This window comes from Anser anser (assembly GCF_964211835.1).
Source record: "Anser anser genome assembly, chromosome: 2".
NCBI classification, from domain to species: Eukaryota; Metazoa; Chordata; class Aves; order Anseriformes; family Anatidae; genus Anser; species Anser anser.
Genome location: NC_139721.1, coordinates 154,627,764 through 154,650,177, shown reverse-complemented (window position 1 = coordinate 154,650,177; position 22,414 = coordinate 154,627,764). Strand labels below are relative to the sequence as shown.

Below are 22,414 nucleotides of genomic sequence, written 5' to 3'. Positions count from 1 at the left end.
GCACAAAGAGCAAGATTAAGCATGCGGTGACCAAGGGCAAGAATTTGTCTTGTATGTTTGAAGCTCTGAAGAGCAGGTGGGTGTCTGGGCATGCAGTGCTCACCACTGGGTGTCTGCAAACCGCCTACCAGCTGTGGCCATGGAGAAGGAAAATGCGCTTTTGGCATGGATCAGGCAAGCAATTTTCTGTAGAACTGGGCAAGTGGCCATTTTGTTGTATAAGGACCAGTTAAGGCACCTTCTACAGCAGGGGATAGAGTCCCGGTCATTTGTGTTTAGGAAGGATGAACTGAGAGTGAAACGCTCTTGCAATAAAGGATAAGAGGAACAGAGAATTTGTCTTACAAAAGGGAGCTAAAACAATCTCATTTACCTGGCTGGATGAGGGCTTTGGGGCGACGTGACTGTTCTGACCGCAGAGGGAACGCTCATGGTTAGTAGAAAACAGCTTTTTGGCACAAAACTGAAAAGGTGTAAATTGAAGTGATAGCCAGCAGAGTTTGAATTAAGAGGGCAGCTTCTCTTGGAAGAGTGAGGCACCAGTAGCAATTGCCTCAGGGAAAATATATTTAGAGGGCATTTATCAATATTTTTAAAACTCAGTATTGCCTGAAGAAGCAAGGGGAGGTTTTCTCAGAGCTGGAGGTCCTGTGTCCTTCTGTCTTCCAATGACCACAGGAGGGACAGTGGGCTGGAGCTGTTTAGTGTCCTTCCAGCTTCCCACACCGCTATTTGCAAGTGCCTCAAAATCCCATGGAACAGACCCCGGTCCTGACCACACTTATTCACTCGAGCAATCTTTTGAAGAACTCATCAGAGCTATTTTGTGCAATGTAATTAACCTCTTGCTCACTTGCCCTCTAGACACAGCTAACTGAAGCCATCTCAGCGCAAGCAGCTTTATTTCTGCTCTATGCAAAGCAAGCATGAAATCTATTACCAGTAAGAGATGGGGCAGACACGAGCGGTACCATCGAGGTGGCTTGTGCAGTTCTGCGTGTTGCCTGACAACTAGACAGTATTGATTATTTTACAAGACAAGTTACATTTGAGGAAGTAAAGATTAGATTAAAAAATTAAATGCCTTGGGGAGGGCGAATAGCAGCACAAATCTGTTTGATGTTTGTGTCAACAAGGTTGCCAAAGCAAACAGCACGAACATCTGTCTGTAGCGCAGACTGGAAAATATTGTAAATGGGAAAATATTTTAATTATAAGCAGTGGCTCACAGAACTCCCCATGTCTTTATTTATTAGGATGATATTATCACCCCAACATATGAACTTTATGCAGCACGTATAAATAATTCATGGATTAGCAAATAAAGAGATCTGGAATCTGTACACAGAGATGGCTGTTGCCAATTATCTCACTTGTGCAGAGCCAGACCCTCTCAGCTCCCATCGCTTGCAGCTGCTCTTTTAAATCATTCATCAGTGCTTAAGAGATACGCTGGTGGCACTGGCAGAGAGTATTTGAATTTTCATTGTTTACACACTGTGAATTTAGCTTCTGGTCTGAAATTATCTGCCACATTGAAGCCTTTGAGAATATGAATGAAGAGAATAAGACAATTCCTCTTTTTTTCCCATTTTTTAACACATATAGTTGTGATTACTTTTTTTTTTTTCAGTTTTATATAACATTCTTTTCATAATGACTGCTTTCTTTGTGAAGTTGTAGCTGATATAGTTCCCTGTGTTGTTTAGTCCATGAAAATATCAGAAATATTTTGGGATACTCTCTCACAAGTGTTACAGAAATAATGTCTTGTGAATATTTTCTATATGACCTTCAGCTTTTATTCTGGAAATCTATGCCTTGCTACCTAGATATCTACGGAGCTGCTTATTTCTGATAATGTTTAAGCAGAACCTTCTTGAAAATAATAGTGAAAACTGTTTAAAAATTGATGCTTATCTGTGGGCAATGCTTTTTCTTGTAAAATTACGGAAGCACTGACTTTGTGTGCACTTTGGGAAAGCAGGTAGTACCTCCTTGATGATACATTTGCCCTTGTCACTACAGTGCTATGGCTTAATTTACTTCAGGCATGGATAATGAGAGTAACGTTTTTAAAGGCAAAGCCTTTATGATAGAGACAAATTTTTAGCTATACTAGTTGAAAACTGAAAATTCCCATGAGGAGACTTTTATGCAGCATTACTAACTCTGCATCTGTCCGGGGAGGTATAGAGTATATCTATACACATGGAAGCTTTCCCATCAACAGTTTTGGTCCTTTCTCTAAGGGTAAGAATAAAGCAGCAGTGCTAAGGTGGCTGTTGAGCTGCTGGAGCAGGTTGATGCAAAGCTGGAGCCAAGGTGGTGGAAACACCAACATGACATGGAGAGGGAGTACGGGGACAAAGCCCCAAGGGCACCGAGAAGCAAGGGGCAAAGAAATCCAAAGTAACCACCAAGTTACCAAGGGTGATAAAGGGGCACAAGTACTCATCAGAAGTAGCAGGATGAGGGAGCAGAAGCAGCAGGATGTGCCAGGGCTCAGGAGTCCCCATCAGGGCAGTTTGGAAGGGCTCAGGAGAGAGGAACGGCAGTGCAGGGGGTGGCCGCACACCACTTCTGTCAGCTCCGAGCCTCCCATCGACCAGACTAGGTTCCACTCTCGGATCTGCAAATGACAGTGGATGGCACTTACCAGATGGCATGTGTAATGGGACTGTCACACCGTTATAGGTTTTAAAAATAAAGTACGGGAGGCAGCTAATGAATATACACTTTCTAATTTCAAGAGTTCTGTTCTTTCCCTGTCAGGCTTTAGGCACTCAACATGCGGGTGTTGTAAGACTTTTGGTGTTTGAACACCAAAAGGCACAGTATGGCAGGTAACTAGGATGGTTTAGTTTAAAAATTGGCATTGAAATTAGGAGTTTACATCAGTCCAAAAAAATAAAATTCTCAATGACCTTCAACCTGCTCACAAGGCTAAACTGACATAAACCTAATGATTACACTCTACATTTGTCTGTATCATTTTTCCTCATTTGTTGAAAAATAAAATCTCAGCAACTCTAAAGTCTACTTTTTCAAGGATATTTACGTATATTTAAAAATATTTTGATTTGATATTGATATTGTTTCAAAATGAATATCTTTGTGTGGGACCTCACTTTAAAATATTAATCTTAGGAGATGACAGTGAGGTAGTGAGAGACTAACTAAACACAATATACAATACATGAAGTTTTCTAAACTGCACATTGGCTTTTTTCTTTATTATTAGTTTCTCACAGTTTTCCCAGTGTTAACAAGAAAAAAAAAATAGAAAATAAAAGAATTATATCATTATATTTCTCTCTTTATCCCTCTCTTTTTATTAGGCATTTTTGTGTTAATTAAAGGACTGAAGTAGCTCTGATGAAGACATTTGGGAGGTTTCCTTTTATTTTCAGTGATGATTTTATCATGCCCATGATGAATTGTTTATATTGTTGTTATTAATTGTTGCATTTCCAGCAGACTGGTTTCTGGGACTGCAGGGAAAAAAGCAGGGCAGATTTATATATAAATATGGTCAACATATCAATGTATATCAGCAGTAGAATGGTAAATTCAGCTAAATCTTGGTGATTAAAGCACTCACAGTTTTTCTCTGTGATTTATACTGACTTGGCTGCAATTGTAAGAAGGTGATGTAAATACAAGAACCTGAAGAAAATTTTCAATGGCTAGAAACCAAAGTCAGGCCTGCCATGTTAGTCAGCTTAATAATAAATAAAACTTAATCTGCCTCTTTTCTATACAGGCAAAGTCTACATTAAACACTCCTGGCTGTATGCAGTGAGATGTGGTTTCTTGGTAGCCATTGACATAATTATACCGCCCTGAAGACTTCCTTGCTCTTGATAACTGATATCACTTACTGAGTGTGTGATGTGCTTGGCTGACATTTTTGTTGGATTTACACTGGACTGCGGGCACACACTCGGTTACAGCATTGCAGGAGATTTTGGTCAGCCAGCTGTACCCAGGTGCCTGGTGCATCGTGCCTGGTTTGTAGGCTGAAGGACCCAAGGGAGTTGGAATCCCAATGAGTATCAGTCCTCTTTAAACTGTCTTAATTTTGAAGCACAGAAAAGACCTTTTCTTTGTGATATTCAGCCCAGTCCAGCTGCAGGGTTCCCCAGACCACCAGACTGCCGGAGACCCAAGAAAGTAGGGACCACCATTTGCAACAACCTTTCCTCTAGGAGCCTTTGTACAGCCAGCTCCAGATTCTGCCATCCCTCGTCACAAAGCCAGACTGACCCCAAAATGCAGACAGGAGGTACAAGAGGAGTCCTGCCACGAGGATGCGCAGTGGCAGATGTTCCAGCTGTTGGCGTCTGCTGGGCGTAGGGATGAGTTTCCCACCACGTGCCAGCCAGCCCCATACAGCCTTTGTATCATGTTTTTCGGAGGAAGGGAAGGAAAATCAGATAACCACTGTCTCTGAGGTTATCATCATAACCATTGAGGTGTGCCTTCCACCTTCCTGAGCAGTACAGACCCGTTGGAAACTATGAGCAGGTGTGGTAGTAACCTAAGAGTAGTTGTGCAGGGTCAGACCAAAGCTCCTTTTGGCCCAGCGTGTTGTCTTTAAGAGCAATTGGCAGCTGACTGTTGAAAAAAAAAAAAAAAAACCTGAGCAGCTACAAAATTAACCTAATCTCAGCTATCATCCCATTTGTCTAACAGTCAGCCACTTGATGACTTTCTGAACTGGAATTTGAATCCAGGCTACTGTGCTAAAGACTATAGCATCCTACAGCAGTCTGTGCTAAAGACTACAGCATCCTAAAATCTGTCGCATCCCATGACAATGAATTCTGTTGTTCATCCGTGTGCATTGCATAGTAATGATAATCCTCTTTTTATCATACTAACTGATTTCAGTACCCAAATGCTGCATTTTTCAGACAGCATATGTGGTCTTTTTCAGTGTAAGAGCCAAACTGGTGTTTAATTCATTAAAAAAAAAATGCTTACAAAACGGCAACAGTTATCCGTGGCATATAAAATGTAAATGCTTTGTGCTGTGATGTTTGTGTGTCATTAGAATAATTTAAAAAGCAAGTGATTTAATTGTGTTTGTGCTAATTATAATGTTTACAAATTAGGGAAAGATGCATTTAGTGGTCCGTTGGGAAAGGGCTCTGAAACCTCACATCTTCAAGTCTACAGCACTGTCATTTATTCATGGAATCTTTCTAATACCTGGGTGATTTGGTTTTTAGATTACTCTTGCATGGAAAGCAAATCTCGGGAGGCTTCAGCTGTGTGGAATTCAAAACCGGGTTCACGTGGGGATGTATGCACGTCAGTAGTTATTTAACTGCGCTGTTTTCTTCTTCTTTTCAAGGTCCCCGGGTTCCGATGGTGACTGTTCACAACACAACCGACACACAGAGTAAGAATGGGCTTGTGCTTTGTATTTTTCAGAGAAAAGTAGTGGGGCAGGACACTGAGGTGTAGCTGCTCTTTGGTAAATTTGCGTCGGGGGGAGCCTGGACTCTGCCTAAATGCAAGTCTTCTGCAAGTCAGAGGCAGCCAGAGCCCAGTTTCAAGCTATGGGCTCTCCCAGGCTGCAGTTTAAATTGTCTATTTGGATTCCCGTGGATGTAGTTGTGTGTCTCTGAAATGCTGCTGTAGAAAAAGTTGTTCTTAAAATATTAGAACCACAACATCTTGCCGTTAGGCATACAAAGATGATGATTTGTGGGTGTCATTTGTTATCAGCTTTCTCAAAAAATGTACAGTCCAGGTCTCTCTCTTCTTTTTGTCAGTCTTTCACAATTTTTCTTTCATTTTCTCCTCAAAATTAAGAAATATTTAGTTTAATCTCTGATTTTGAAAAGTCACCCTGATATGTATTACCAGACTGAGGGAAAGAATGAACAGGAGTGAGCCCCTCAACTTGCAGTACCCCGACAGGTTTCTTCTCTGATCATGGGTGTTGTGGCACTTATTTGTTTGGAAATGCTTTTTATGCTTGTGATTCTCACCTATACAAGCGTGAAGATGGATTTATTCCAAATACAGGTTTCTACCCCAAAATCTTTGTACAGCCTTTGCCAGACTGTCTTGGACTCCCTGCAAAACCCAGAGAGCCACGAGGGTGCTGGGGTTCCTCCTTCATGCCTGTAGCAATACAAATTAGTCAGAAAGGTTTTTACCTTTTTACCATTTTTACCCAAAATCAGCATAACAGGGACACCCAGATAGACAGGTCTCTCGTGACCTTCAGAGACTTCATAGGCGGAGGTGGGACTGAATCTCACCTGAAACCACCATTTGTCTGCCCCTGTCATTTCAGTAGGAAACTCTTTCCTGTCATTTTAACGTAACATTTAGCCCAGCATTAACCTGCAATTAGGGCTTGCAGGCACTGCTGTAATGGAAATAATAAGCAACAGCTTTATTCTAGCTGCTCGGTACGTGGCCGTATCTGTTTATCAGGTATCAGTTTAGCTTAGGTGGATTTACAGCAACGCCCTGCTGCTGTATCTGCACAGGAGCAGAGCAAGCCAGGGAATCTCACTCCCAAATAAATGTTTTCTGTGAAATGCTGAGCTGATTCATTCCCCACTGAAGGTGGGAAGCATCAAAAAAAGACTCCTGTGACACCGGAACATGTAAGAAGAAAAGCATGAGATCCACCCTGCTTTACACAGTTTCTGTGCATCATGTTAGTGCTTGATTTCTCAATTCCTGTTGGCAACATCCATGTCAAGCCCTTACCCCACCTAGTAAAGTTTGGCTTGTAAACAGGATGTATAGAATCCAATCCCAAATTCTGATTGATTTTTTTAAATCAGTTTTAAAATCAGATTTGCAGCACACATGTATTCTTACTGTTAAAATAGAAAGGCTCAATAGTGTTCCATGTAGTGTCAACAGCATCTGACACGGTTTTGCACATTTAACTTTAATTTGTTCAAATTAAAGTGTTCCTTTGCAGAGAAACACATGCACAAAAATTAGCAGCGTCCTGGAACGAGTCAAGTTAAAGCAGTATGCTGCTGGACTGTCCTGCGGGGGAGGCAACAGGCATCTCTGCTGCTGAAGCAAAGCAGCACAGGACGGTGGCTTAGACTGTCTGCCATCACCTTCTTTCTTAGGTGACTGGGATCGACTTCCTTGTGCCTCAGTTTCCCCTCTGGTCTGCAATTTAAGGGTCAAAGTGCCACAGAAGAGCTGAGTGTGGAGCCAGATTTGTTTGTGTTATTGCAGCTGGTGGGAGTGGGGCAGGGGACAGCTCAAAGTGCCCCTGTACCCAGAGCCCCCCAGGGGAAAGCACCAGAACAGAGGCAGAGCCAAGTGTGAAGGGATTATTATTATTTTCACAGTTTTAGTCCCTTCTGAAACTACTTCTGCTATAAATAGCATAAATTGGCATGTGCAGTTGTTCTAGTCAACAAAAATACAAAAATTGCTTTTTTAAGTAACACTGAAAGCAAATTGCAAACTCCTAATGTTTTAATCTCTACACGGGTGGCTGCTCATATCTCAGTCTCTGTACAGGGACATAGCAGCAGGATTTCTGAGCTCTGTCTTGCAACCATGCAAGCTCCTTGCTAATGACTGACTCACTACCTCTGACGCAACCTTCGTGCCTTGTGGGCCATTCAGAAGTCATTCATCCAATACTGTTTGGCCATCATTAATTTTTTCTTACATTTAATTTTTTCTTACATTTTTTTTTTCTGTCTGCCTGAGGATGCAGACAATTATTTTCAAGATAGGGGGACCTTCCAAGTAAGCTTCTTTATCATAAAGTAGACTTTCTAGTTTGTTGCTGCTGTACAAACAGCCCCACCAAGATCAGTGGGACTGAAAGGCTGACTAATGCCATAGCCATCATTCCTGAGTCTGGGTTCTTACAGGAGCTGATTTCATCCGTGCAAGTCCAAAACATGCAGTCCCTCCTGCTGCCATGTCTTCCTCCTCTCCACTCATTTTTGTCTTTCTGTTTTTTTCCCCTTAAACACAATAATTTTACAATAGATATGGAGTTGCCTGGCTGTAACAGCACGTAGAAGACAGTGCTCTCATGAACTTTGTCACAGGCTTCTGTATAGCTTTACAAATGGGTGAAAAAAGGGTGGATACTGTAAAAAACAAAAAGAGAATAAAAGCCTGGAAAAGGTAACAGGTAACATAAGGCATACTGAGACTAGTTTTATTTTGACAGATGTGTGGTATTTATTACGTAGAGAGCTCAGTCTAGCCATGCACAGAACGCAACCCCTGCTGAAACTCATGATTTGCTGCATATTATTAGCATTTCTCTTGCTTCCTTTCTTTTTCACCTCATTCTTTTGCTTTTGAATAAAGGGCAACTGACAGTTGCATGTTACTGGATTTGCTTATTTAATGTGAGCCCATTACCCTATACAGGGAGTTTGCCTCTGCATTCTGCAATAATCTGATAATAGTGAGTTGCACTGAATATTATAGTGTGCTTACATTTAATTAAGCAATGACCATTTGTACTCCGCAGACTCAAGCTCCCTGTGGTCCTCAAGCAGAAAAGAAAGTCCTTTAGGAGATACGCCAATCTTTTATTTCCTCCATAGTCTTCCTGGCTTTCTGAGGATGCAATTATATGAACAAATAAAACGGCTTGACTAAATTCCCTTACGTGGCAGGCCCCTTTCTGCTGATAAAGCTACTTGTGTGTGCCGTAATTAAATGAGAATCTTAATATTTAACTAAACGTAATAGGCTGTTGCTCTGGCACTTTTGTGGGGGTTGTGATTTCAATAGGGATGAGCCAGGCTTTTCAGAAGCAGGGTGAATAGGCAGGGAACCGATTGACTCTTGCTGAAAGACGTGGAAAACGTGCTAATGGGAAGGGCAGGTTTTTGTGGTGTGCCTGCCTTTTCAGCAGAGATGGGCAATGAGAGCATGTTTATCAGGTACCCTGGGTATTATTGGAAGAGTTAGGATTACACATCTATTTGTTGGTGTGTTTCTAAGGGGAAGTTATGGTCAATGAAATACATAATTTGGTGTGAAGCCCTCCTTGGGTTCACACTGCAGAAACGATGCTTTGGACCCCCCTGGTTCAAACCCAGCCTGATGCCATGGGGCACAGCCCTGCAAGGGGCTCCCAGGACCATGATCCAAAGCCAGGATCATCCCATGCCTGAATCCCTCTCCATGGGGCCCAGAGCCTCTCCTTCACCAGGAGATATTTCCCACCACCTAGGACTTACAGCCTGAAATGTCTCCGCAAGGTGGGCCCTTTCCTTACCAACTGGGAAGGACTTGTTCTGTCTGTTGCTGGAGGTGGCTGCTATAGCTAGAAGATGCTCAGAGGCTGCAGCATGTGGCCAAGGTGTGGGTCGTAAAGGTTAAGTCTTGGGAAGAAGGAAGGAACTCTTTACTTCAGTCCCAGAGAGTCCTTGGATAAGAGACACAAGCAAAAAAACAATTGTTGAAACAGCCTGAAAAAAAAGACTGCTCCCAAACCCTACATTGCAGTATTTTATAGTCTCTCTCCCCTCATCTCTGCCTATGGATTTCCTTCCCATGGACTTGCTCATGCATAGCACCACAACCCTGTCCTGAAGCACTCTAAAGTCTCCTCCCTTTCCCTATTTATTGTGTGTATCTTGGCCACAGACTCAAGTACCTCTACCTTTGACCTCTAGATTTACATGGCAGGTAGACGTCTGTCTGTAACCCTGGCTCAACACAGATGGTCACATTCCCATCTGTTGTAAATCCATTTAATGCCACTGATTTCAGGGAATACAGCTCTTTTTCATTCCAGAATCTGGAACAGATTTCAAAGATTTTGCTAAATTAGATGTTTGTGAGGAGGATATAGCTAGAAGGAAATTTTTGATTAGGAAACTTGTGTTACAATTATTAAGGTGGCTATAAAATGCTAACATGCATTCTCACAAACAGTGCCAGAAGTTTTTGTGATCTTGTCCTTCTTCTTTCAGAAATTTTTGAGCTGGAGGTAAATGAAAATGTGCAGCTGACAGTAAATGACAGGCAAATGCCTAAAGTAGAATACATGGAAATCAAGATAGATGATTACAGTAAGTAGCATTTTTCCTCTTTCTTATTTTTTTTCTTTTTCTTTTTAACTACTATTGCTGTGAAATGATACAGTCATCTTGCCCAGACTGGCAGGAGGAAAAATTACTTTGGCTCTCAATAAACTCACACGGTTTGCAAAGCACTCTCTTAGGAGGTGCTACATAAGGAAGTTATTACTGAGACAGGATTTGATGAGAATGCAGCTGAAGAAAGGCAAAATAATAGGGTTGGGTGGGTTTTTTTTTTTTTCCTTTTCTTTGAAAGTTTTCTTTATAGAGGAAAATCCACTCTGGGAAATGACACGGTGTGGTGCCCCCATTGTTCAGGGCATTCGCCTTAGCTGGACTGGTTTATTATTTAAGATGGGTGTGAAGTGGAATTACTGTATGTGCTTGCTGGCTACAGCTGTGACTGCCTTTCAGTATACAATACTGAACTGCAGTGAATGAACATGACTGCCTGTCGAAGTCATTCAGGAGTCTTTGAGAAAGCTATATCATTTGATAGGGTTGGAAAAAAAAAAAACAGCTTTACAACAAAAGCCAAGAGAGATTTCATCTGGAGTAGAGAAGGCAGAAACCCAGAGCAGTTTATATCAGCAGCTGGTGCATTGTTTGTTCCATTTGTATAACTATTCCCCGTGTATCTGTATGCCAAAGAGGACAGAGGGAAAGAAAACCTAGTGGCAAACAGACAAAGCATAAGCATTTTCTGCCTGTAACTGCACCTAAAACAACCTAAAAATCATCTACTCTTTCTGTAAGCAGATATCCTACATGGAAAATCCACATATTCAAGGTTGTGCAATGGCTCCCCAAAATCCCAGTTTGTGTGGCTGGTGGTAATTCTAAAAACAAACAGCTAAGGAACCCGGGTTCAGATGCCCCATAATATTTCCCATGCCAAAAAGCAGCACACCTCTCAGACAGGGCACAGCGAAAGCAAGGCAGTGAGGCGTGACTGATGGTCACAATATTAATTTCGACCATTACCAGGATAAAAGAGTGGAGCAAAGGCTCAGAAAGGCTGAGTTACCATTTGAAAAAAGATAATAATGGCTCCAAAAATGTTCTACTTGCCACATTGGCATTAGGAACACAAACCCAGTGCATAAAATAACGAGAGCAGACGCGCTTCCAGGCTTCATGGGCAGGAGAAGGAGGTGGAGGAGCCTGTTGAAAGGCGATGCCTATCCCATCCGTGAGCCGACTCGTAGTGATAGTGGCAGCTGACTCCGACTGATGTTAAACAAATGACTCCGACTGATGCTAAATTTCTTACCTGCAGGTATCATTGAAGCTGGATTCTGCTCATTTAACCAAATATGCATGCATGTGTAATAAATACCAGCAGGCTGTAGCAGCATGGCTGCTCTTGTGTCCGCCCTGTGTCTTCACAGCCGTGGGCTGATCAGCCTTGGGAACGCTGCCTGTGATGCTTATTTATATTTAAAGTCAAGCGATGGCCTTTTTGGCTGTCCCTGGGCCATTGATCCAATTTGCAGCCCATTAGCATTCAGATGGAATAACTAATTAGTCAGAGTGTCAGACAATGATTGCAAAGCAAACCACTTAAACCACACGGCTAATCTGTGTATTAATCTATTGAAAATGCTCCTAATACCTATTTAATTGCTGGGCCTTTGCTAATCTGGATTGTAGTTAACATTTTAAAAATAAATGTGCTCTCATTAATGTGGAAGGCATTCGTAAGGGAGCGTGTTCATCTGTCGATACGAGGCCCTCAAAAGCAGTTAAAGGAAGCTTTGGTGAGTGTCACCATGCCACACGGACCTCGGGCATCTCCCACTAACGTTGGTTGGTTCAGTACCAGCCCAGCTATCCGGGCTCCAGTACCTTTACCTCCTGTTTCATAGCATAGTTAAGCCTCCTAAAAACTAGGATTAAAATACGTGTTTCCTTACCTGTCTTCACACAACAACAGAAAATAAAAATAAAATCCTATTCTTTCCCCCACCCGCCACACTTAATTGGATCTTAAACTATCATCTTCCTTGCCTATTTTCCCCCTCCTCTGCTGCCCTGAAATATTGATTTCTGGCTGTGTCACTCATCCAGCTGCCAAAAAGGAAAATTATAGCTATTGCCAGATGTTAATTGAATGCTGTAAAAGTGATGCATGACTGAGCAGCACACTCTCTACTCTCGATTTACATTTCTTGTCACCTCGGCTACTATAATATGAGTCTTTTCATTGACAACATCTGTTCTCTGAAGGTGTTATTTACCAGTGCATCTGATGAAATGCTGTTTTGTTCCTGTTCATAAGCAGCCAAAACACCAGAAATATGTATTATCGTTATGTCAGCTTTCCTACACTTAAAGGCATGCTGTCATTTGTTGTTGTTTTTTTGTTTTTGTTTTTTGTTTTTGTTTTTGCCTAGAATTGCCAATGCAGATCCTAAAGCCAGCAACCTTTTCAGACACAGCGCACTATCCCTTGCTTTTGGTTGTGTAAGTTTTTGCTCTTCTTTTGTTTCTGTTCACATTATTAGGGCAGTGTGGAAGCTTCAAACATGACCAGAGCCTTTTAAGATATGTTTTGTACAGTGAGTGTGAGCCTGTTTAGCACCTTAGTCCATCACATTGGTCCCTACCCAACGTCTCACATCAGAGATGGGCAAAGTTAGATACAGGATCCTTCTCTCCTGTGTTTGGGCCAAGTGTTTCTGTTCCCTGGAGGGTGCCCTAATAAAATCCTACAGAGCACATTGTAGGATTTCATGCAGCTGTTGCGCATACACTCAAAATTCAACTATTTTGGTGTCAGAAATGGGAGGGGGAGGAATAAAAGAATAAAACCATCGACCTTCTGTCCTGGTGCACAGGCACTAAGCTGGTTAGGTGGCTGCACCTAGCTCTGTGCTGCTGAGCAGCCAGTTCAGTGCAAGGCTGCAGCACCTTCTTCGAGAAGGGTTGGGAGTGCTCGACCTGGGCCAGCAGGAGATCCAGCACCAGGGATCTGATCCAGGAGCAGCTCTGCCCTGATTCCTTCTCTCCATATTTAACAAAAGGATTTCAGTAAACAGCTCCAGCTTTTCCCCATCCACAGCGGGAGCTAGGTCTCCCAGGACACAAGGAGGAGCATCCTGCTTTCCTCCCTGGTGCCTTTGAAGATCTCCGCGATTTTAGCATTTATATTAGGCAGGTAGGATTTCCTCCTGGTGATTATAGCAGATGGGTACCTCTTTATGCAACATTTAGCAATAATACTATGCAGAACTGAGGTTTTTATGGCAATTTGGAAAGAAACCCCGTGTGGCAATTGACTGACCTTGGAGGAACTTCCCTGGCCGGCTGCATCCCACCGCATCTCTCGCTCCCTGCCAGGGGACACCTGGCAGCAGAGAAGCCCCACGTGGGAGGGAAAACGTCGGATGAACGCCTGAACAGCACCCTGAGCTTCCCTCGATGAAGGACAAAACCACCGCAATAAGCACATCGTTACATCACAGAATTACTGCAGAGAAAATGTACTTCATTATACAAGTGCTTGAGGAAGATTGGTACTCATCAAGCTAACAGCACTTGATTAGGCTGCCTCTGAAGCTGGATGCGCACGGGTCTCGCCTGAATAAATGCAAATTACTGAAGTCACATGCACATTAAAAACCTGCAATGGCTTGTCTGATGTCCCCAAGAACCCCCCAAAAAGGACAAGAAGTGTGTGGGAGCACCAACAGCTCTACAGTAATCGCAGTCCTAAGATATAACTTATCATCATCGTCATCTCTTGTTTTTTCTGAGCTCTCTGGCTAAAGTGGGGTCGATATCTCTTGAAGCAATTCCCTTGTGCAGGATCAGGCTCTGAGCAGAAGGGTGAGGAGGGAGTCTTGCCCACATATTCCCCTTACCCACCAATCTGGGGGCAACCTGAGCATTTTTTACCACTTGTAGAAGTGCTCTTACCCTCTGCACTTGCCTCCATAAGAGGACAGACATGAGTGACAGCCCCATCTACAGCCACTCTTGAGAAGCCCACAGGAGAGGGAAGGGCTGGGCTAGGTGCATGGGGGTGGTAAATGAAACCCAAACACTTACCAATGAAGGAAAGAATTGATGTCTGCAGGCTTCATCCAACACATTTTGGAAGTGCCCCAAGCCAGGCTGCTCACAGCAAACCCCCCCACCAGAAACACCCCATCATTGGGAATGGTAGAGAAATACCTAAACCAGAGCTGTAAACAGGGAAAACTCCAGAGCATCGTTGCCCTGGATCACTCGCGGGAGTCTTGCCCAGTTAGTGGTGTACTTGTTTGGTGTGTTCGAAGCTCAGAAACCTCCCCCCGCGGCCTCCACCCCAGCCTCGAGCCTCAGCCCACCCCACCAGCCCCCCGCACCTCGCCGTCGCAGAGGCTGCTCTCCCCTTCCCGAACCCTGCACTGCCCGACCCCGCGAGCCCACGGGAAGAGCTTTTGCTCCTCGGAGCTCTGCCCCTTTGCTTGATGCCTGTTTGTGTTTCAGGGACGGGACGCCTGGCAGCCAGATCGTGACGGAGAGGTTCGAGGTGACGTGGGAGAGCGTGATGGTCAGCTCGCACAACGCCATCGTGCTCAAGTTCGACGGCCGTGGGAGTGGCTTCCAAGGCACTAAGCTCTTGCACGAGGTTAAGAGGAGGCTGGGCCTTTTGGAAGAGAAGGACCAGCTGGAAGCTGTCCGGTGAATGACGCTGCTCTTGAAGAACTTAATTCATAGCTAGCAATTAACCCAAGGCTCCCATTAGTCCTGCTTCCATCGGTGACCAAGCGATGGCACGTGGGAGAGGGAACCCATGCCAGCAGCACAGACGGGGGAGAACAACCCTTAAAGAGCTAAGTTAGAGCACACCTATCTGCATCACGTGCTCAAAGCCCATTTATTTTTAGCTCTGTACAGTCACAAGTAAGCTGGAATATCAGCTCCTGGATTAATTTTTTTCTGGGCTGCCAGTTGGAAAAAAAATAATCTTTAAACCTTCACGTTTTTCATAACATTAAAAAAAAAATACTGCAAAACCCTAAATGGCGAGTCCCGTCATATTTTTAGATATACTCTGAGCATAATCACGCTAAGAACACTACCAGCGTAGTGTAACAGCAGCAGTTTTATTACGGCTTTCAGCAGTAGGGCAGGTTATTTGTTGCCATTGCTTGGTCAACTCCAGCACAACAGGTCATAAGATTAAATCGAACCGAGGCTCACGTGGGAGCAGCGTGCAGCAGCAGGAATTTACACTGTCTGCACCATTTTTTTTCCGAGGCCACCCCAAGTTCAAGCCAATAAAAATCTTTAAATCACTACTTTTGCTGTATCTAAGGGAAAACTGTTTTTAATTCGTAGTTTCTCATCTCTTATATTCTAGGACAATGCTGAAGGAGCATTATATTGACAAAATGCGAGTTGGCGTGTTTGGGAAGGTAACATTTTCCTGTTGTTCCTCTGCGCTCTTTGGGCTGGCTGATGTGGTTAAGCAGCCGAGCTAAATCCTGATTTATTGAACATGTCAGCGGTGACTTTTTGTTATTATTATTTATTTTTGAGATAGACTGCTTCTTGCCCAGAGATGCTGATGATGAAAGCTGTCATTTTATCAATGTATTCATCAATTATTTTTTTTTTTAATTAACTTCTAAGTGCAGAAAACAACTATTTGCCAGGAAAGCACTGTCAAATAATTAATTATTTTTTTCCCCTTGCAAACTTTCATTTCATTTTCATCTCGTCCCTTAAGGCCTATGGGAGTGTGGGCAGATCTAGCTTGTGTTGTACAAATGTACAACAACAATATTGATTTCTGAGGCTGATTCACACCCCAGAGTGTGCCCGGCTGGGAAACAGCAATTGCAAAGTACACGCGATTTGAAATGAGAATGGGACTGCGAGTAGAAATTGTTTATTGTGGGAGATACAGGCTTAGAGTGGGTGATGAGAGCTGCACGTACAGCGGCATCTCTGCGGGGAATTGTTAACAGACTGATGACAGACGCCTAAATTGTGATGTCCATTTTAAATAACGAAAAGCTGAGATGATATTTTGGAGAGGTAATACATCTGAGCAGACCTATGGAAAGTGGGTTGAAAAGAAGCATGCAGCCCACCTGACTTCAGACTCCTGACTGCTGATGTCCCTGCCCTGTTTGTGTTCCAGGACTACGGCGGCTACCTGAGCGCTTACATGCTTCCAGCTGGGGAAGAGAACCAAGTCTTTGCCTGCGGAGCTGCTCTTTCCCCACTGACAGACTTCAAATTATATGGTAAGCACCATCCCAGAGCCCTTCTCTGACCGCAGATGGTGTGCCCACTCTACCTTGACCAGTTACCTACTCTTTCTTTCCCAAGATCCTGCCTGGTTTTTGCACTGTGTGTCTCCTTAGGACTAGCCGTAAAGCTATAAACCCTTTTAACTCTCCAACCACTGTCACCAACCTCTACCCATGCCTTGAACTGTCTCCTCCTCACCCACCACCCTGTGCTTTCTCTACCCATTAACTCCCCATGCACACAGTGCTCCTTCTCCCAGGGACACCTATTCCTCCTGCACTTTTAGAGCTTTTAGAAATATGTCCTATGTCATTAAATCTATGCCATAAATTAAATGCTTTATTAGCATCTGCAGTGTTTGACTCAGAAGCACCAGTGTCCTGGTGCACCAGTGACTGACAGGTGTTTTCTTTATTTCTTTTCTAGCTTCAGCGTTTTCTGAAAGATACTTGGGCTTGCACGGGATTGATAACAGAGCATATGAGGTAACTGCATGGACAATACATTTCCCTGAGAAAATGTGAACGGGATTTTAACTCTTCCTGCATGTGTTCTGTTCTGTGAAGGGAGCACGGATGCGCAATGGACTCCCTAGTAAAACTCACTTTATTTAAAAGGCAGAGAGGTATCATTAAGCCCCATTGCTGATTTTGTTGTCTTGCTAGTAATAATGGATACAATTTTTTATTGATTAACCTTCATGTCCACCTCTCTCAATTGGGTAAATATAGATATTCCAGTCTTACTGACTGAAAGAACTGAGCCTGAGCAACTCAGATGTGCCCAAGTGGCCACAATGTCACAACCTCCATTCAAGTTCATCCCAATGGTTTTGACAATTTGATTCCTGCTGAAGTGTAATTTTAGACCCATTTCCTTAAGGAGAAGTCACAGAGCCTCCTGTGTCCCTGAAGTGGAGGCAAGAACTGCTCCTATCCTGTGGACCTGACATGAACTTTTTGAAGGCCACATAAGTCCAGACCTGATGTAGACTCCAGGAAGCCAGTATTGTCCTGTGGCAGGATACTACCGGGGGAGCAGAAAGCAAGGAGCCATATGAGGGGAGAACAGAGCACAAGATATGGTCATACACAGTCAAAACACTTAAATATCATGCACAGCAATCAGAGGATGAGAGAACCCATTAATTAAGTCTAAGGGTATCAGGAAGACCAGAGTCTGCCCTTGAAAAATTTGCAAACACTTGCTAAGTCCATGCGGAGTGTAGTATTCGCAGTCACTCAGATTTGTATTTCCCCTGTACAATTGAGAGTTGGTTGGGGGCAAAACTGTTCTCAGCAGTGGACACTTGAGTTTAGCGTCAGATCCTTCCTTGGTCTGTCTAAGCTCATCAAGGCTATCTTTCAAACCATACCAAAGTCACTGCAGCTCGCTGACGAACTCTTAGGCACATGCACTTGGGCATCCTTTTTGTCAGTGCTTCGTATTCACTGGAAATTCACTTTGACTCTTTCCACGTGTTCTGCTTTTGGTGAACATTAAAGCTTCAGAACAGGTGAGGGTCTCTGACCTCTTCCTGCTGCTGTTGCTGAGCCTGGAAGGAGCAGTGGGGGTCTATTTTACTTCTAGAACGATTCTTCAAGTGGCCGAGATGTGCTGTGCTGGTGCCTGCTTGTTATCCTTGTGATCGAGTATCAAATGGAATTAAGTGCTTCTATTCCTCCCATATAAATTGCTAATTTATTGCAAGAGTTTTAATCTTATTGCAACCTTTACCTTCACAGATCACCAAATTAGCACACAGAGTCTCATTACTGAAGGAACAGACATTTTTGATCATTCATGCTACTGCTGATGGTAAGTTAGCCTATCATTTGCACTCATTATATATTTGGGATGGCTTTGATTTTTCTTAATTAAATTTGCCTCTTTAATGGTTCTAATCTGTTTTTACAGAAAAAATCCATTTTCAGCATACTGCGGACCTTATCACACACCTAATTAGGGCAAAGGCTAATTACAGCTTGCAGGTACAGTATATGTTTCCTTTTTTCATATTTGAACAGTTATTTCCCCATCTGAACTCAAACTGCTGTTATGAAGCAAGCTTTGAAAATCCACCTGCAAATACAGCCTGCCAGTAGAAATAGATTCAGTATGTAGTGTGTTCCGATGGATTCGTGTGCTTACTTGATACAACTGTTTTGGTTTGGACAGTTGTTGAACAGTTATTAAATTAGAGTCAATTAAGTTTTGCAAGACGTATCTCTGAGGAATCGATGCCTGTTAACTTTCAGTGGGAACAACAGGCTGAATTCAGGACGAATTACAGATAAAAAGGGATCTAAATTAAATCAACCAGAAAAAGTTAAGGAGAAATGTCGCTCAAATCTGACATCCCCGAACAACATATACTGGTCTGGAAAGCCTCTCTTTCTGCAGAATTACCGCTCTGATTTGCTGAACTGCCCATGCCATTGAAGGCTCAGCTTCCAAAACAAGCCAATCTACAGATGGTGGGGATGGTCCCTGTCCTCTGCCACCTCCTGAGCCACAGCCAGGAGAGTGCAACCAGCCCAGGCTAGACCATGCCAGGGACCACAGCTCACAGTAGAGTTGGTTGCATTGCAATTCTCAAGCCTACTAACGTTTGATTTACTGAATACCAGCTCCCTCTGGCTGCACTTCTGCAGAGCTTCATGTATAGGTGTACTCACTCCATCAGGCTTCAAAGGCAGGTAGGATGGAGCATGGATACCAGGGCTCAGGAACAAACACGGCATGGATTTGGTGGGACCTGAGAAGAGCGAGGTGCCCGTGTACATTTCCCAGTGCAGAAGCATTGGTGCTTTGGAACTTGAAGGCACCGATGGGCTAGGCACCCCTTAAGGGCTAGGTGAGGAGTGAATAGAGGGCCAAGACATCTACATCATGTATCATAGAATCATAGAACGGCTTGGGTTGGAAGGGACCTTAAAGGTCACCTAGTTCCAACCCCCTGCCATGGGCAGGGATGAAAGGTATCGAGGTACTCGGAGCAGTAGTGAGACACCTCAGTCCTACGGGCAAGGATCCAGCCCAAGAAAAGCATTTTCCTCCATTCAATATCCTGGTCTAAACTAAAGATGACCCTCTTTTGCTTTCCTTCAGCATGTGCAGAAGTTACCTGTTTCATTAGAATAGAAAGTTGTGTTTAAACTATTTCATTTTGAGTTTCCACATTTTTTCTACTTAAACATTTTTCCAGCAAGCTTTATTTCAATTTTTTACTTAATAACATTTCTTTTAAAAACCACCATTTTTGTCAGCAAAGCCCAGCTCCTTGTCTCTCCACAGATTTGCACTGATTTTTTCAAGTCTTCATAAGCACCAGAGCAAGCACTGTTACTTTTATTGTAAGGGTGGTTTGATTCTGCTTACCTTGAACTTGTTCATAATGGAATTAAATGGAAAACCCTCCAAAAAAAATATTTTGATGCAAGTGTGCACTCAAAGCACTGCAGTGCCTGAATTTACCTGGACCTGGTGCACATCCATAGGAAGACACGTGGTGCCAGAGACGAGCAGCAGGTTTGCAGGCCAAGTTGAGTTGTAGATACAAGTGATCGGTCCCGAGATTTTAAGCCTGTAACAGTGTGCATTTCCTTGTTTCTTTGCAGATTTACCCAGATGAAAGCCATTACTTCAGCAATGAAGCATTACAGCAGCATTTGTACAACTCCATTATCAACTTCTTTGTGGCATGTTTCCAAGTTCAGGACAAACTCCCGATAGCCCCCCTGAAAGAGGAGGAGGACGACGATTAACCCTACGTGTCCATGCTAAGCACAAGGCAGATCTCTCTAACAATATGCAACTGGATCATTTTCCTGAAGAAAGAGATGTTATGTTGTTAGCATGTATTTAAAGAAAACTGAAAGCAGCTCATCTGCTTTACTTGACAGCAACTCCTTCCTAAATGGAAGAACATTAAGCATGGTGAACTCAGCAGAAACTGCTGTCTGAAATAAATCCATCACAACCAACATCTTCTTTTTCTTTTCTTTTCCTTTTTTTTTTCTTCCTTTCTTTTTTCCTGTTTGTTTGCCACAAAGTGACTTCTAGCGTGAAAGTGGCAAGACATTGGACTTGAAGAAACACCCCAAGAAACCGCTTTGAGGACTGGAAGATTTGATGTCCCTTTGCATTCAAGCAATCAAGCAGTAGCAGTGAAATCCATCATCCACATTAGGTTACTATAGTTAGCATCACACTGTGTCAGAAAAAATAAAATAAAATCTAACCTAATACACGGAAAAATTACAGCACAATTATCTTAAAGGATACTGATTCATGCATACTTGCCTGCTCTTTCCCATGTTCAGAAGGTTTGTCATTGCTACAGGACATACAAATTCAATTGTACAAAGTATCACTATAGTTACGCTGATGTTTACCTTCCTGCAATTATTTCTTAATTTTGTATAGCTTTTACTTCTGTTTTCATTAGGTCTCTTGCTTACCTTATTAGCTTCTCAGATTGTTCTGGATGGGGAAAAAAAAACATACTCCGAATTAACCAACTCAATTTAGACCTTTGGGTTCTAAAGAGGCAATGAGGGTCAGGGCAACCAGCTACTGAAAAAACTATTAGACTAAAGCAAACAAAAATCTCACCCTCGTTTTCCCAGCACAGCCTTTGCTTGCAAGATCGAGCATTTTCTTTGGCAGCCTTGAAGAATATGCACATAAATAACCTAAATCAGCTTGACATTGAGACATTTTTACAATACTACAGAAAAGGTAACAGCCTTTTTTTATTTTGGGGGGTTTTGGAAAAATTAGTTGGCAGCCTGTTGGGAAAAGTCTAGATTAGGCTTTGGTAGGAGGAATTTGTACCAGATACTCAGCAGATCATCTCATAAAGCCATTTAAACAGAACCAATATGCACAGATTTATTGCACATGCTGTCTGTGGCTTAGTTTTATTCCAGGTCGGTGATTAGTACATTCCAAACATGTTTGGTTATCTCTTCTGCTCGCACGAGGTTTGCTAAGCATACAAGATTTAAAAAAAAAAAAAAATTGGAATATTTTCTGTGCAAAGCAAATTTTAAAACTTCTTGTGAGAATATTTCAGCTCTCAGAATGAAACCCAACATTCATTCACTTCCACTTCCCCGCATCATAAGAATTTTGGCTAGTGTCGCTCCTTGTAAAATATTCTGACCAAATGTACAGCCAGTATTAATACTGTATATTTCATTTTGTTGTATATAAAGGAATGTAAGTCAGTTATTTGTCAGGTCCCCAATCCAATATTAGTCTTGTGTTCAGCATGCATGCGATAACACTTCTTTGCTGATCAGGACTCTTTAGAAGTACTAGCTTGGAAATATAACAATCAATGTAATTTCTTTTCTTGTTTTGACAGCTTGAATGTCAATGCCGGTTTCTACTTTTTACATAGTACTGTGGGTAAACTCACATCCTGACAGCAATGATGATGTTTCCATTGTGTTCTTTAGTGTGTCTTTTTTATTACCATTATTTTAAGCTTTGAATGTTGGTTGTACTTTGACCATCATAAAAAAAAATATACTGATAAACCACAAAAATTACCTGGTTTGGTTTTGATTATCTTCTTTAATTTACAGTGCAATGACATTGTGTAAACAAGAACTACAGTATAAATCTGCTTTATCCGGCAAAATGCCAAATAGACAACAAGAATGCTGCGTTTCCAGATTTTGCTACACTAACCAGGCTCAAAAGCCTGAAACGAACTTGACCTGAGAAATGTAAAAATCTGCTCTGTCCACAATCTTTTTGTAGAAAGAACTTTAGGATGTGGCATGGTAGTGTTTGTTCATTCATGGAATAAAACATTATTTTACCACCCTGGTTGCTACTTCTGTTATTTAGCATTAAGTACTTAAGTAAATGTTGAGGTGCTGGACGTGCTGTCCCTGGCTGAACCGAACCCAAACTCCAGGATGTAGATGAGCTTAATGAAAACAAGCCCTTATGAATAAATACTCAGCAAAGTTTACTCTGCCCGTAGCCTGGCCAGTGGTGTCACCATCATGCTTTTAGGAAAACACGTCAATGGGATGAACCACAGCTTTTTTGCATGCCCATTTTTCTCCACTGGC

The 22,414-nt window shown here is 42.6% G+C and overlaps 1 protein-coding gene across 3 annotated transcripts in view; it reads left to right on the top strand.

Moving 5' to 3' along the window:
* Positions 1-22,163, top strand: part of DPP6 (dipeptidyl peptidase like 6) — a 409,630-nt gene extending 387,467 nt beyond the window's left edge. For all 3 annotated transcript variants that reach the window (XM_083826972.1, XM_083826974.1, XM_083826973.1), the window contains exons 17-26: positions 5,363-5,410; positions 9,960-10,058; positions 12,464-12,533; positions 14,544-14,738; positions 15,421-15,475; positions 16,207-16,312; positions 16,746-16,804; positions 18,065-18,137; positions 18,237-18,310; positions 19,940-22,163. In XM_083826972.1, the coding sequence (XP_083683098.1) occupies positions 5,363-5,410; positions 9,960-10,058; positions 12,464-12,533; positions 14,544-14,738; positions 15,421-15,475; positions 16,207-16,312; positions 16,746-16,804; positions 18,065-18,137; positions 18,237-18,310; positions 19,940-20,086 (926 nt within the window). In that variant the 3' untranslated portion in view covers positions 20,087-22,163. The remainder of the gene's footprint in view (positions 1-5,362; positions 5,411-9,959; positions 10,059-12,463; positions 12,534-14,543; positions 14,739-15,420; positions 15,476-16,206; positions 16,313-16,745; positions 16,805-18,064; positions 18,138-18,236; positions 18,311-19,939) is intronic.
* Positions 22,164-22,414: the final 251 nt, after the last annotated feature.